This window comes from Heptranchias perlo, chromosome 6 (assembly GCF_035084215.1).
Source record: "Heptranchias perlo isolate sHepPer1 chromosome 6, sHepPer1.hap1, whole genome shotgun sequence".
Classification (NCBI taxonomy): Eukaryota; Metazoa; Chordata; class Chondrichthyes; order Hexanchiformes; family Hexanchidae; genus Heptranchias; species Heptranchias perlo.
In genome coordinates, this window is record NC_090330.1 from 299,697 (window position 1) to 313,274 (window position 13,578).

The 13,578-nt window shown below is 46.2% G+C and overlaps 1 protein-coding gene across 1 annotated transcript in view; it reads right to left on the reverse strand.

Moving 5' to 3' along the window:
* Positions 1–1,298: 1,298 nt before the first annotated feature.
* The window catches only part of LOC137322643 (F-box/WD repeat-containing protein 7-like), a 240,248-nt gene continuing 227,968 nt past the window's right edge, over positions 1,299–13,578 (reverse strand). The window contains exons 12-13 of the mRNA XM_067985550.1: positions 10,693–10,903; positions 1,299–2,339 (exon numbers count right to left, since the gene is read on the reverse strand). Coding sequence (XP_067841651.1) covers positions 2,071–2,339; positions 10,693–10,903 — 480 coding nt within the window. The 3' untranslated portion in view covers positions 1,299–2,070. The remainder of the gene's footprint in view (positions 2,340–10,692; positions 10,904–13,578) is intronic.

Genomic DNA, 13,578 nt, shown 5'->3' on the forward strand with positions numbered 1-13,578 from the left:
TTGTATTTCCGTACACCAGGCAGCGTCCCAGTGAATCTGCACTGCACCCTGTCTAAAACCTCAATATCCTCCCTGTAATGTACAGCCCAAAACGGCACACAGGACTCCAACTGTGGCTGTTCTAAGGTTTTATATCGATTCACCATTACATCTTGATTTTTTATATTCTATACCTCTTGCCATAAACCCAGGATTCCATTAGCTTTTATTGGCCGTATCCACTTGAACTGCTTTTAATGTCTTGCAAATATTAACCTCCAAATCCCTGTTCTTCCACATCACCCAGCTTTCCCAAAGCATTAACTGTTAATTATTTTAAACCATAATGTACCTGGATGGGGTCGAGTTCCTCGAGTGATGTTGTAGCTGCATCATCCAGGTGAGTGGTGAGTATCCCATCGCACTCCTGTCAATATTGGGGAGGCTTTGAGGGGCCAGTAGATGAGCTGCTCATCACAGAGGACCCAGCCTCTGCCCTGCTTAGTAGTCAGTGTCGCTAGAGCTGGTCCAGTTCATCTTCTGAAGGCACTAAAGACCAGGTGTTTGAGTACAACAATCACCTTTTCCCCCTCCTCTCCTGAAGGTGTTGTTTGTTGCTGACGTATAGTTCTATAGGTACAGACTGCTCCCAGGTGTCTGCACCAAGCAGCCATTTTCCGTGGGCCTAGACAGTGAGTGGATGCAATACTCAACTGTGGAAGGTTTCACCAAACATCCACACCCACTTTCCAGTGGTGGTCATTGGATGGCGACCAGGAGCCAGAAACGGGCCCCCCTCACCGAGCCAGATTGTGGTGCATCAACTGCCTGTCTAGCTGAGATCAGCTAACAAGGGATCGGACCTGGGACCTGGGCTGTCACTCACTGAACCATCAGTGAAGGAATCCAATTGTACCACTACTCCCACAGACCGCTCCCTCTGCTTCAAGTTCATAGCTCCAAACTGGAGAGAAGGTCCCCTCGGTCAGCACAGACCCATGGGTCAATCCAATACTGTTTAGCTGAACACTGCATCGTCCACAGGCTTTTAAAACCCAAGTTTTCAAACCATCACTCCGATTTACCTCCACGTCTCGCTCCCTCTTTTCAGCGTTGGGAACGTGCCACGGGAAACTTTGCACATAGAAGCAATTCAGAGTGTGAGTCGTGGCTTCCAGACCTGACCAAGTCTCTGGTCACTACTGCAAAGATACAGTCTTCACAAGAGTAACGTCCACAGCCCACAACCGTCTGGGTCTTCAGTGCCATCTGGCTGTCTGCCCATGGAAGCTGGTTGGTTTGGAGCACAAACCACAGGCTGTACTTCAATAATTTTATTGTTAATTTTTTTTTTTAAAAAGCTCAGCATTTACAGCTTAATGCTGTTGTTTCAACCCAAAAAATCCGCATCAGTTTTATACAATATACAAGGGGGCTGTCTTTGTAGCCTCCTCCTGACAGTGAAAACCCTTACATGCTAGCACATGCACACTACCATTTAACAACATCCTCTCTCACGCACACGCACACACACACACACACACACGCACACACACGTATAGATTAGTTTTCCCCCTCTGTTACACGATTTCAATATATAGACATGTAGTTAAGGATTCTTTGTCTCATTCATCCACATAGATACACTTTTATATAATATACAGATATAACCATTTTATGTACAAGTTTCTATTACGAACAATTTTGGCAAGTCTTTTTAAAGTGTCTGCGAGTGTCTGGTCATCGGCAGAGATGGATGCCCCCTGTGATGGCTCAGCTGTAAGGTGCTTTAAATCTTTCCCAAATCGCTCCCGGGTTGTCCAGTGCTGCAGGTTTGAAAAGGCGGCCCCTCCTCATCCTCCTCCCCCCTCCGGAGGGTGCCCCTCACCGTTAGCGGGATCTCTGCAGATCCCACTCCGGGATCTCTGCAGATCCCGCTCCGATTTTCCCCTAAGGTCAAGTCTTCTTTGGCAAATTGGAATGGACAGCATGGAGTTTGATTGCAGTTCGCAGCCCGTAGTCTCGGACAATCAGATGTGCCCGGTGAGCGATCAGACGTGCGCTGTGGCATATCTCTCTGCCATACCAGTCTCATTTCATGTCCACGTCAAAATCCAGGACCAGCAGTTTGGTCTCCTCTGTCCCATTCCGACTGCCCACTGCACAAATGAGTTTTGTTTTGGATGCTCGGAGTCTCCACACCACACCTCCGCTGCCCCCGCTCTCCAGTGCCACCAGGTTCCGAATGAATTCGCCCGTTTTAAGGTCCCACAGTTTCACTGTCCCATCGTCTGAGCTGGTCACCACAAATTTCTGGATGAACTGTAGGCAGGTGACGGCACTCTGGTGCTTATTCGGACCTGTGACGGGAAACAGCGAGTGAACAAGTGTTTCAGCAGGTGCTTGTGGTTCGTTATCAGCGTGCATTTATATTAAAATAATCTCTCTCTCCTCTCCTGAAATCAGGACTCCTGCTGAGGCACTGGTCCAGAGACGGGGACCAACCTCCAGTATCCACCCACACAGTCACTTGTCACATGTATCAGCAGGGCCATTCGGCCGCAGGCAACATCACATCCGATCACTTCCCGGGACAGCAATCAATTTGGGAACCTGGGCTGAATTCTCCCCTCTTTGCCCCACAGCTAACTGTTGTCCCCCTAAATCCATACGAAGGGGCCCAGACCCGCCCTGCGACCAGGTACCTTCCTGGTCTGTACCACAGCAGGCAGTGCATTTAACTCTGTCACACTCCCTCGGTGCTGAGCTGTCTTCAAGCAAGAACATAAGAAATAGGAGTAGGCCATTCGGCCCTTCGAGCCTGCTCTGCCATTCAATCAGATCATGGCTGATCTTTGACCTCAACTCCACTTTCCCACCCAATCCCCATATCCCATGATTCCGAGAGTCCAAAAATCTATTCATCTCAGTCTTGAATATATTCAACGACTGAGCATCCACAGCCCTCTAGGGTAGAGAATTCCAAAGATTCACAACCCTCTGAAGAAAATTTTCCTCATCTCAGTCCTAAATAGCCAACCCCTTATCCTGAGACTATGACCCCAAGTTCTAGACTCTCCAGCCAGGGAAACAATTTCTCAGCATCTACCCTGTAAAGCCCTCTAAAAATTTTATACGTTTCAATGAGATCACCTCTCATTCTTCAAAACTCAAGAGAGTATAGGCCCATTCTACTCAATCTCTCCTCATAGGACAACCCTCTCAACCAGGAATCAATCTAGTGAACCTTCTTTGCACCCCCTTCTAAGGCAAGTATGTCCTTCCTTAGATAAGGAGACCAAAACTGTACGCAGTACTCCAGGTGTGGTCTCGCCAGAGCCCTGTACAATTGTAGTAAGACTTCCTTACTCTTGTGCTCCGACCCTTGCAAGGCCAACATACCATTTGCCTTCCTAATTGATTGCTGTACCTGCATGTTAACTTTCTGTGATTTGTGGACAAGGACACCCAAATCCCTCTGAATATCAACATTTCTTAGTCTCTCATCTTTTAAAATATATTCTACTTTTCTATTGTTCCTATCAGAGTGGATAATTTCACATTTCCCCACATTATACTCCATCTGCAACCTTCTCGCCCACTCACTTAACCTGTCGATATCCCTTCGCAGACTCTTTGTGTCCTCCTCACTGCTTACTTTCGCACCCAGCTTTGTATCGTCAGCAAACTTGAATACATTACACTCGGTCCCTTCATCCAAGTCATTGATATAGATTGATATTGCAAACTGCTGAGGCCCAAGCACTGATTCTTGCAGCACCCCACTAGTTACAACCTGCCAACCTGAGAATGCCCGAAGGATGAGAGATCTGACCAGAGTGACAATGCCTGGCTTCCTCTCCCTCTCTCACACTGGTACAACTAATACTGAGCATGGGAGGAGCTCCAGATCTTGTGTAAGGGCCCAGTGTACTGAGGCAACAAACCCCTCCCATCAGGGAACCTCACCAGATCTGAACGTATTCTGGAGAGTCCAGAGGAAAATAATGGCGAGCCTGAGAGAGCAACAGGCCTCCCGCCTCAGCAAAGCACTCGAGCAGGACTCCCACATTCAGTGCAGGAGACGGGGAAGTCTCTCGTATGGGTACTACATGGATTTGAGCTCCCGCTAGGCAGAGGGATGTGGAGTTGTGCCAAACTCCAGTTTGCTGTGGACAGGCGCCAGGTGAATCCACCTTTGGGCATGTGAGAGAAGAAAGTCCTTTCTGTAACACTCTCCCTTCCATGCTGTGTGATTTTCCAAATAATAACCAGCCTCATGTCTGCTCCTGATTACTGGTTGCACTAGAAGCTGCCAGTGCTCATGTCTTTAACCAGCATTTAATGGTGGGAGTGGAGGAGTTCCATTATTTGTCCCCCATCCCCATCTGATCTCCCTGGGCCACAAATGTATTAAGCAGTGTGGCAACCAGCTCTCTGAAAGTGCACAGCTTTACCGGTGCATGTGGGAGTGACTTAATCACCTTCACTCCCTGCAAGTGTAGCCATAAGACTGTAAGAGATAGGAGCAGGAGGAGGTCATTCGGCCCCTCGAGCCTGCTCCGCCAGTCCGAGAGGCGGGACGAGAGTAAAAGGAGAGTTCTGAGAGGTGAGCGCAGTGTAAAAGAAGAATCCCGAGAGTGGGGAGAAAGTCTAAGAGGTGAACGCAGTATAAATCTAAGGCAAGTCATAGCAACAGAGCTCGCACCCGTGATATGCTCCTCCTGCACTATGTGGGAAGTCATGGACACGACAGACGTCCTTGGCGACCATGTGTGCAGGAAGTGTGTCCAGCTGCAACTACTGGCTAACCGCATTTCGGAGCTGGAGCTGCGGGTGGATTCACTGTGGAGCATCCACGATGCTGAGACTATCGTGGACAGCACGTTCAGTGAGGTGGTCACACTGCGGGTAAAGATTACGCAGGCAGAAAGGAAATGGGTGACCGCCAGGCAGAGTAAAAGGACTAGGCAGGTAGAGCAGGAGTCCCCTGGGGCCATCTCCCTCTCAAACAGATATACCGCTTTGGATACTGTTGGGGGAGATGGCTTATCAGGGAAACGCAGCAAGAGCCAAGTTCGTGGCACCACGGGTGGCTCTGCCGCACAGGAGGGGAGGAAGAAGAGTGACAGGGCTATAGTGATAGGGGATTCAATTGTAAGGGGAACAGATAGGCGTTTCTGCGGCGGCATACGTGACTCCAGGATGGTATGTTGCTTCCCTGGTGCTAGGGTCAAGGATGTCACGCAGCGGCTGCAGGACATTCTGGAGTGGGAGGGTGAACAGCCAGTAGTCGTGGTCCATTTCGGTACCAACGATATAGATAAAAAAAAACGGGATGAGGTCCTGCAAGGTGAATTTAAGGAGTTAGGAAATAAATTAAAAAGCAGGACCTCAAAGGTAGTGATCTCAGGATTATTACCAGTGCCACGTGCTAGTGAGTATAGGAACAGGAGAATAGACCAGATGAATGCGTGGCTGCAGGGATGGTGTAGGAGGGAGAGATTTAGATTCCTGGGACATTGGGACCGCTTCTGGGGAAGGGGGGACCTGTACAAGTGGGATGGGTTACACCGGAGCAGGCCCGGGACCGATGTCCTCGCGGGGGTGTTTGCGAGTGCTGTTGGGGAAGGTTTAAACTAGAATGGCAGGGGGATGGGAACCTGAGCAGGGAGACAGAGGAGGGGGAAATAAGGATAGAAACAAAAGACAGAAAGGGAAGAAGCAATAGTGGAAGGCAGAGAAAACAAGGGCGAAAAACAAATAGGGCCATAGTGCAAAATAAAACTAAGATGACTCGCAATCTTAAAAAGACAAGTCTAAAGGCATTGTGTCTTAATGCGCGGAGCATTCGCAATATGGTAGATGAATTAACAGCGCAGATAGATATTAACGATTATGATATCGCCGCGATTACGGAGACATGGCTGCAGGGTGACCAAGGATGGGAAATGACCATCCAGGGGTATTCAATATTTAGGAAGGACAAGCAAAAAGGGAAAGGAGGTGGGGTAGCGTTGTTAGTAAAGGAGGAAATCAATGCAATAGTGAGGAAGGATATTGGCTCGGAAAATCACGATGTGGATCTGTGTGGGTGGAGCTAAGAAACACCAAGGGGCAGAAAACATTGGTGGGGGTTGTCTATAGGCCCCCAAACTGTAATGGGAGGGCATTAAACAGGAAATTAGAGACGCATGCAAGAAGGGTACAACTATAATCATGGGTGACTTTAATATATATATAGATTGGTCAAACCAAATTAGCAATAATACTGTGGGGGAGGAATTCCTGGAGTGTGTATGTGATGGTTTTTTAGACCAATACGTTGAGGAACCAACTAGAGAACAGGCGATCCTAGACTGGGTATTGTGCAATGAGAAAGGATTAATTAACAATCTTGTTGTGCGGGGTCCCTTAGGGAAGAGCGACCATAACATGATAGAATTCCTCATTAAGATGGAGAGTGAAGTAGTTGAATCCGAAACTAGGGTCCTGAATCTAAATAAAGGAAATTACGAAAGTATGAGGTGCGAGTTTGCTATGATAGATTGGGGAACTTTACTAAAAGGAATGACGGTGGATAGGCAATGGCTAATATTTAAAGAACGTGTACAGGAATTACAACAATTATTCATTCCAGTCTGGCACAAAAATAAAACAGGAAAGGTGGCTCAACCGTGGCTTACAAAAGAAATTAGGGATAGTATTAGATCCAAAGAGGAGACAGATAAAATTGCCAGAAAAAGCAGCAAGCCTGAGGATTGGGAGGCAGTTTAGAATTCAGCAAAGGAGAACAAAGAGATTGATAAAGAGGGGAAAAATAGAGTATGAGAGTAAACTAGCAGGGAACATAAAAACTGACTGTAAAAACTTCTATAAATATGTCAAGAGAAAAAGATCAGTGAAGACAAATGTAGGTCCCTTACAGTCAGAAATGGGGGAAATTATAATGGGGAACAAAGAAATGGCAGAACAATTAAACACATACTTTGGTTCTGTCTTCACAAAGGAGGACACAAATAACCTGCCAGAAATATTAGGGAACCAAGGGGCTAATGAGAGGAAGGAACTGAAGGAAATCATCAAAAGAGTAACTAGGGAGAGAGTAGGGCCTCTTAAGGATCAACAAGGTCATCTATGTGCGGAACCACAAGAGATGGGTGAGATCCTGAATGAATATTTCACATCGGTATTTGCGGTTGAGAAAGGCATGGATGTTAGGGAACTTGGGGAAATAAATAGTGATGTCTTGAGGAGTGTACATATTACAAAGAGGGAGGTGCTGGAAGTCTTAACGCGCATCAAGGTAGATAAATCTCCAGGACCTGATGAAATGTATCCCAGGACGTTATGGGAGGTTAGGGAGGAAATTGCGGGTCCCCTAGCAGAGATATTTGAATCATCGACAGCTACAGGTGAGGTGCCTGAAGATTGGAGGGTAGCAAATGTTGTGCCTTTGTTTAAGAAGGGCGGCAGGGAAAAGCCTGGGAACTACAGACCGGTGAGCCTGACATCTGTAGTGGGTAAGTTGTTCGAGGGTATTCTGAGAGACAGGATCTACAGGCATTTGGAGAGGCAGGGACTGATTAGGAACAGTCAGCATGGTTTTGTGAGTGGAAAATCATGTCTCACAAATTTGATTGAGTTTTTTGAAGGGGTAACCAAGAAGATAGATGAGGGCTGTGCAGTAGACGTGGTCTACATGGACTTTAGCAAAGCCTTTGACAAGGTACCGCATGGTAGGTTGTTACATAAGGTTAAATCTCTCAGGATCCAAGGTGAGGTAGCCAATTGGATACAAAATTGGATTGACGACAGAAGACAGAGGGTGGTTGTTGAGGGTTGTTTTTCAAACTGGAGGCCTGTGACCAGCGGTGTGCCTCAGGGATCGGTGCTGGGTCCGCTGTAATTTGTTATTTATATTAATAATTTGGATGAGAATTTAGGAGGCATGGTTAGTAAGTTTGCAGATGACACCAAGATTGGTGGCATTGTGGACAGTGAAGAAGGTTATCTAGGATTGCAACGGGATCTTGATAAATTGGGCCAGTGGGCCGATGAATGGCAGATGGAGTTTAATTTAGATAAATGTGAGGTGATGCATTTTGGTAGACCGAAACGGGCCAGGACCTACTCCGTTAATGGTAGGGCGTTGGGGAGAGTTATAGAACAAAGAGATCTAGGAGTACAGGTTCATAGCTCCTTGAAAGTGGAGTCACAGGTGGATAGGGTGGTGAAGAAGGCATTCAGCATGCTTGGTTTCATTGGTCAGAACATTGAATACAGGAGTTGGGATGTCTTGTTGAAGTTGTACAAGACATTAGTAAGGCCACACTTGGAATACTGTGTACAGTTCTGGTCACCCTATTACAGAAAGGATATTATTAAACTAGAAAGAGTGCAGAAAAGATTTACTAGGATGCTACCGGGACTTGATGGTTTGACTTATAGGGAGAGGTTAGACAGACTGGGACTTTTTTCCCTGGAGAGTAGGAGGTTTCGGGGTGATCTTATAGAAGTCTATAAAATAATGAGGGGCATAGATAAGGTAGATAGTCAAAATCTTTTCCCAAAGGTAGGGGAGTCTATAACGAGGGGGCATAGATTTAAGGTGAGAGGGGAGAGATACAAAAGGGTCCAGAGGGGGCAATTTTTTCACTCAAAGGGTGGTGAGTGTCTGGAATGAGCTGCCAGAGGCAGTAGTAGAGGCGGGTACAATTTTGTCTTTTAAAAAGCATTTGGCCAGTTACATGGGTAAGATGGGTATAGAGGGATATGGGCCAAGTGCAGGCAATTGGGACTAGCTTAGTGGTATAAACTGGGCAACATGGACATGTTGGGCCGTAGGGCCTGTTTCCATGTTGTAAACTTCTATGATTCTATGATTCTACTTGTAGAAGCTTTTACTGTCAGTTTTTATATTTCTTGCTCGTTTACTCTCATAATTTATTTTCTCCCTCTTTATTATTCTTTTAGTCATCCTTTGCTGGTTTTTAAAGTTTTCCCAATCTTCGGGCTTATCAGTAATCTTTGCCATGTTGTATGCTTTTTCTTTTAACCTGATACCATCCTTAATTTCCTTAGTTAGCCATGGTTGGTTCACCCTTTTTCATAGAATCATAGAAAATTTATGGCACAGAAGGATTTATTAATTGTAACTCCCCAACTGCAGGCTGAGATCAGCTAACAGTTTGAAGCTGAATCTCGTGGCCTCTACAGGTCAGCACCACACTGGGTAGTGCCCTCACGAAAAGCCAACAGGGAGGCTATTTCTTTGAAACAAATTTCTCTCATTTTTAAAATTTGGTCTCAGGATATGGGCGACACTGGCAGGGCAGTATTTATTGCCCATCACTAGCTGGCTAAAGGCATTAAGTGTGGGACTGGAGTTATAGGAACATAGGAACAGGAGTAGGCCATTCAGCCCCTCGTGCCTGCTCCGCCATTTGATAAGATCATGGCTGATCTGTGATCTAACTCCATATACCTGCCTTTGGCCCATATCCCTTAATACCGTTGGTTGCCAAAAAGCTATCTATCTCAGATTTAAATTTAGCAATTGAGCTAGTATCAATTGCCGTTTGCGGAAGAGAGTTCCAAACTTCTACCACCCTTTGTGTGTAGAAATGTTTTCTAATCTCGCTCCTGAAAGGTCTGGCTCTAATTTTTACACTGTGCCCCCTACTCCTAGAATCCCCAACCAGCGGAAAAAGTTTCTCTCTATCCACCCTATCTGTTCCCCTTAATATCTTATAAACTTCGATCAGATCACCCCTTAACCTTCGAAACTCTAGAGAAAACAATCCCAATTTGTGTAATCTCTCCTTGTAACTGAACCCTTGAAGTCCGGGTATCATTCTAGTAAACCTACGCTGCACTCCCTCCCAGGCTAATATGTCCTTCTGAAGGTGCGGTGTCCAGAACTGCTCACAGTACTCCAGGTGCGGTCTAACCAGGGTTTTGTATAGCTGCAGCATAACTTCTGCCCCCTTGTACTCCAGTCCTCTGGATATAAAGGCCAGCATTCCATTTGCCTTATTGATTATTTTCTGCACCTGTTCATGACACTTCAATGATCGATGTACCTGAATCCCTAAGTCCCTTTGGACATCCACTGTTTTTAACTTTTTACCATTTAGAAAGTACCCTGTTCTATCCTTTTTTGATCCAAAGTGGATGACCTCACAGTTGTCTACAATAAATTCCATTTGCCACAGTTTTGCCCATTCACCTAATCTATCAATATCGCTTTGCAATTTTATGTTTTCATCGACACTGCTTACAATGCCACCAATCTTTGTGTCAACCAGACTGGGTAAGGACGGCAGGTTTCCTTCCCTGAAGATCATTCGTGAATCAGTTGCATTTTATGACATTCTGGCAGATTTCATTTCAGCCACAAATCATCAGATTTATTGAATTCAATTTTTTATAGTGAGATTTGAACACTCAACCTCTAGGTTGCAAGTGCAGCCGACCAAACCCCTGTGCTAACGTTTTCAGGCATCACATGCCATACATACCCCCTCCACCAAAAGTGGAAGCATCAGTCAGGCGCGAGGAGCCTGAGAGCTGCCCAGAGGGACACTCACCCTCCGACCACAACACAAGCAAGACGGGAACACAGTTCAGACCTACCAAACTGAGTACCGACCAGCTCCCACCGCTCACAATGGAGATGTGTAGCACTGATTATAACTCACACAAACTCACCTTGTAATGTCTGCAAGCACTGACCCGTCTTGATATCCCAGATTTTCACTGTGGAATCTGCATTCCCAGACACCAGAATATTATCCTTCAGCTCCATGCCACTGGTGAGAGACTGATGTCCCATTAAAGTGTGCAGGCAGTTCCCGTTTTCCGCGTCCCAGACTCGTATTGAGGTGTCTAGAGAGCCGCTGACTATGTGTACACCATCATACTGCGCAAAGAAGAGAGATGAAATAATTTTAGAGACACAAACACAAACATGCACATAATTTTTCATAACAACTTGCATTTCTATAGCACCTTTAATGTAGTAAAACGCCCCAAGGCGCTTCACAGGAGTGATTATCAGACAAAATTTGATACTGAGTCACATAAGGAGATATTAGGACAGGTGACCAAAAGCTTGGTCAAAGAGGTAGGTTTTAAGGAGCGTCTTAAAGGAGGAGAGAGAGACTAAGAGAGTTTGGGGGGGGAATTCTAGAGCTTAGGGCCGAGGCAGCTGAAGGCATGGCCGCCAATGGTGGGGTGATGGAAATCAAGAGGCCAGAATTAGAGGAGCACAGAGATCCTGGAGGAGGTTACAGTGATAGGGAGGGACGAGGGAATTGTCAGCTACCCTATTTATACTGTGTGAGAAATATTAGTGATACCCAAGACCTATGTTATTTAAATAACGGCAGTATATTCTCTCAATGACTCTGTGGGTAACTGTACTGTGCCCAACAGATTAAGAGAGGGCAGAGGTACTAGAAGAAAAAGGCAGAAAAGGAAAGCTTATGTCAGATACTGAGAGCTCAGTACTTCACAAAACCTAGAGGAGTATAAAAAGCGCAGGAAATCAGGAAAGCAAAGAGGGGGCATGAAAAAATATAAAATCATCGAAAATTTACGGCACAGAAGGCCGCCATTCGGCCCATCATGTCCGCGCCAGCCGAAAATGAGCCACCCAGCCTAATCCCACTTTCCAGCACTTGGTCCGTAGCCCTGTAGGTTTCGGCATTTCAGGGGCACATCCAGGTACTTTTTAAATGAGTTGAGGGTTTCTGCCTCTCCCACCCTTTCAGGCAGTGAGTTCCAGACCCCACCAAAATTTCTCCTCAGCTCCCCTCTAATCCTTCTCCCAATCACTTTAAATCCATGTTCCCTGGTTATTGACCTCTCCACTAAGGGAAATAGGTCCTTCATATCCACTCTATCGAGGTCCCTCATAATTTTGTACACCTCAATTAAATCACCCCTCAGCCTCCTCTGTTCCAAAGAGAACAACCCCAGCCTATCCAATCTTTCCTCATAGCTAAAATTCTCCAGTCCTGGCAACATCTTCCTAAATCTCCTCTGTACCCTCTCTGTTGCAATTACATCCTTCCTGTTATGTGGTGACCAGAACTGTACACAGTACTCAAGCTGTAGCCTAACCAGTGTTTTATACAGTTCCTATAACCTCCCTGCTCTTATATTCTATGCCTCGGCTAATAAAGGAAAGTATCCCGTATGCTTTCTTAACCACCTTATCTACCTGCCCTGCTACCTTCAGGGATCTGTGGACATGCTCTTCAAGGTCCCTTTGTTCCTCTACTCCTCTCAGTATCCTCCCATTTATTGTGTACTCCCTTGCCTTGTTTGCCCTCCCCAAATGCATTACCTCACACTTCTCCGGATTGAATTCCATTTGCCACTTTTCTGCCCACCTGACCAGTCCATTGATATCTTCCTGCAGTCTACAGCTTTCCTCCTCACTATCAACCACATGGCCAATTTTTGTATCATCTGCAAACTTCTTAATCATGCCCCCTACATTTAAGTCCAAATCATTTATACCACAAATAGGGACCTAGTTCTGAGCCTTGCGGCACCCCACTGGAAACAGCCTTCCAGTCACAAAGACACCCGTCGACCATTACCCTTTGCTTCCTGCCATTGAGCCAATTTTGGATCCAACTTGCCATTTTCCCTTGGATCCCATGGGCTTTTACTTTTTTGACCAGTCTGCCATGTGGGACCTTGTCAAAAGCCTTGCTAAAATCCATGTACACTACACCATGGGATCCAAGGGACAGTGGCTAATTGGATCCAAAACTGGCTCAGTGACAGGAAGCAAAGGGGAATGGTCAACGAGGGGAGCTGAGGGAAAAATTTTTCGCCCAGAGGGTGGTGGGCGTCTGGAACTCACTGCCTGAAAGGGTGGTAGAGGCAGAAACCCTCAACTCATTTAAAAAGTACCTGGATGTGCACCTAAATGCTGTAACCTACAAGGCTACGGACCAAGTGCTGGAAAGTGGGATTAGGCTGGGTGGCTCATTTTCAGCTGGCACGGACACAATGTGCCGAATGGCTTCCTTCTGTGCCGTAAATTTTCTATGATTCTATGGACATTTCTATGCCACTTATCTACCTCCAAAAAGGTACCATCTCACTTGCCTCAAGTAGGCAGAGTAAGTTTTTCTTGATTCCCCAGTCTTCTGAAGTGTTAGAATGTTTTATACGTTGAACGCTTTATATAAATCTAAGTTGCTACTGACATCCGGGTTCAGGCCTGGGACCTTTCTCTGCACCACTATGATATCTGGGACATTTCCCATGTGCCTTGGGGACTTGAACTGAACCCTTACTCACTGTACAGTATGACAGCCTCAGATTGATACAGCACTGATTTGGAAATTGACCGTTCTGTTTGGATTCTGGAGGTCAGCCAGTACACTGGCCATGAACTGCACCCCAGCACGAGGCGGTACCCCAGAGAAAACAGAAAAGAGCAAAAATGGGGAAGGCAAAGGATGGGTCAACATGAGGAACCCTCAAACACAGGAACTTCTAGACAAAAAAAGATCAAGGTCCATCTCGTTGGTCGTTTACCATCTTGGTAGTTGCATGATACAATCATGGAGT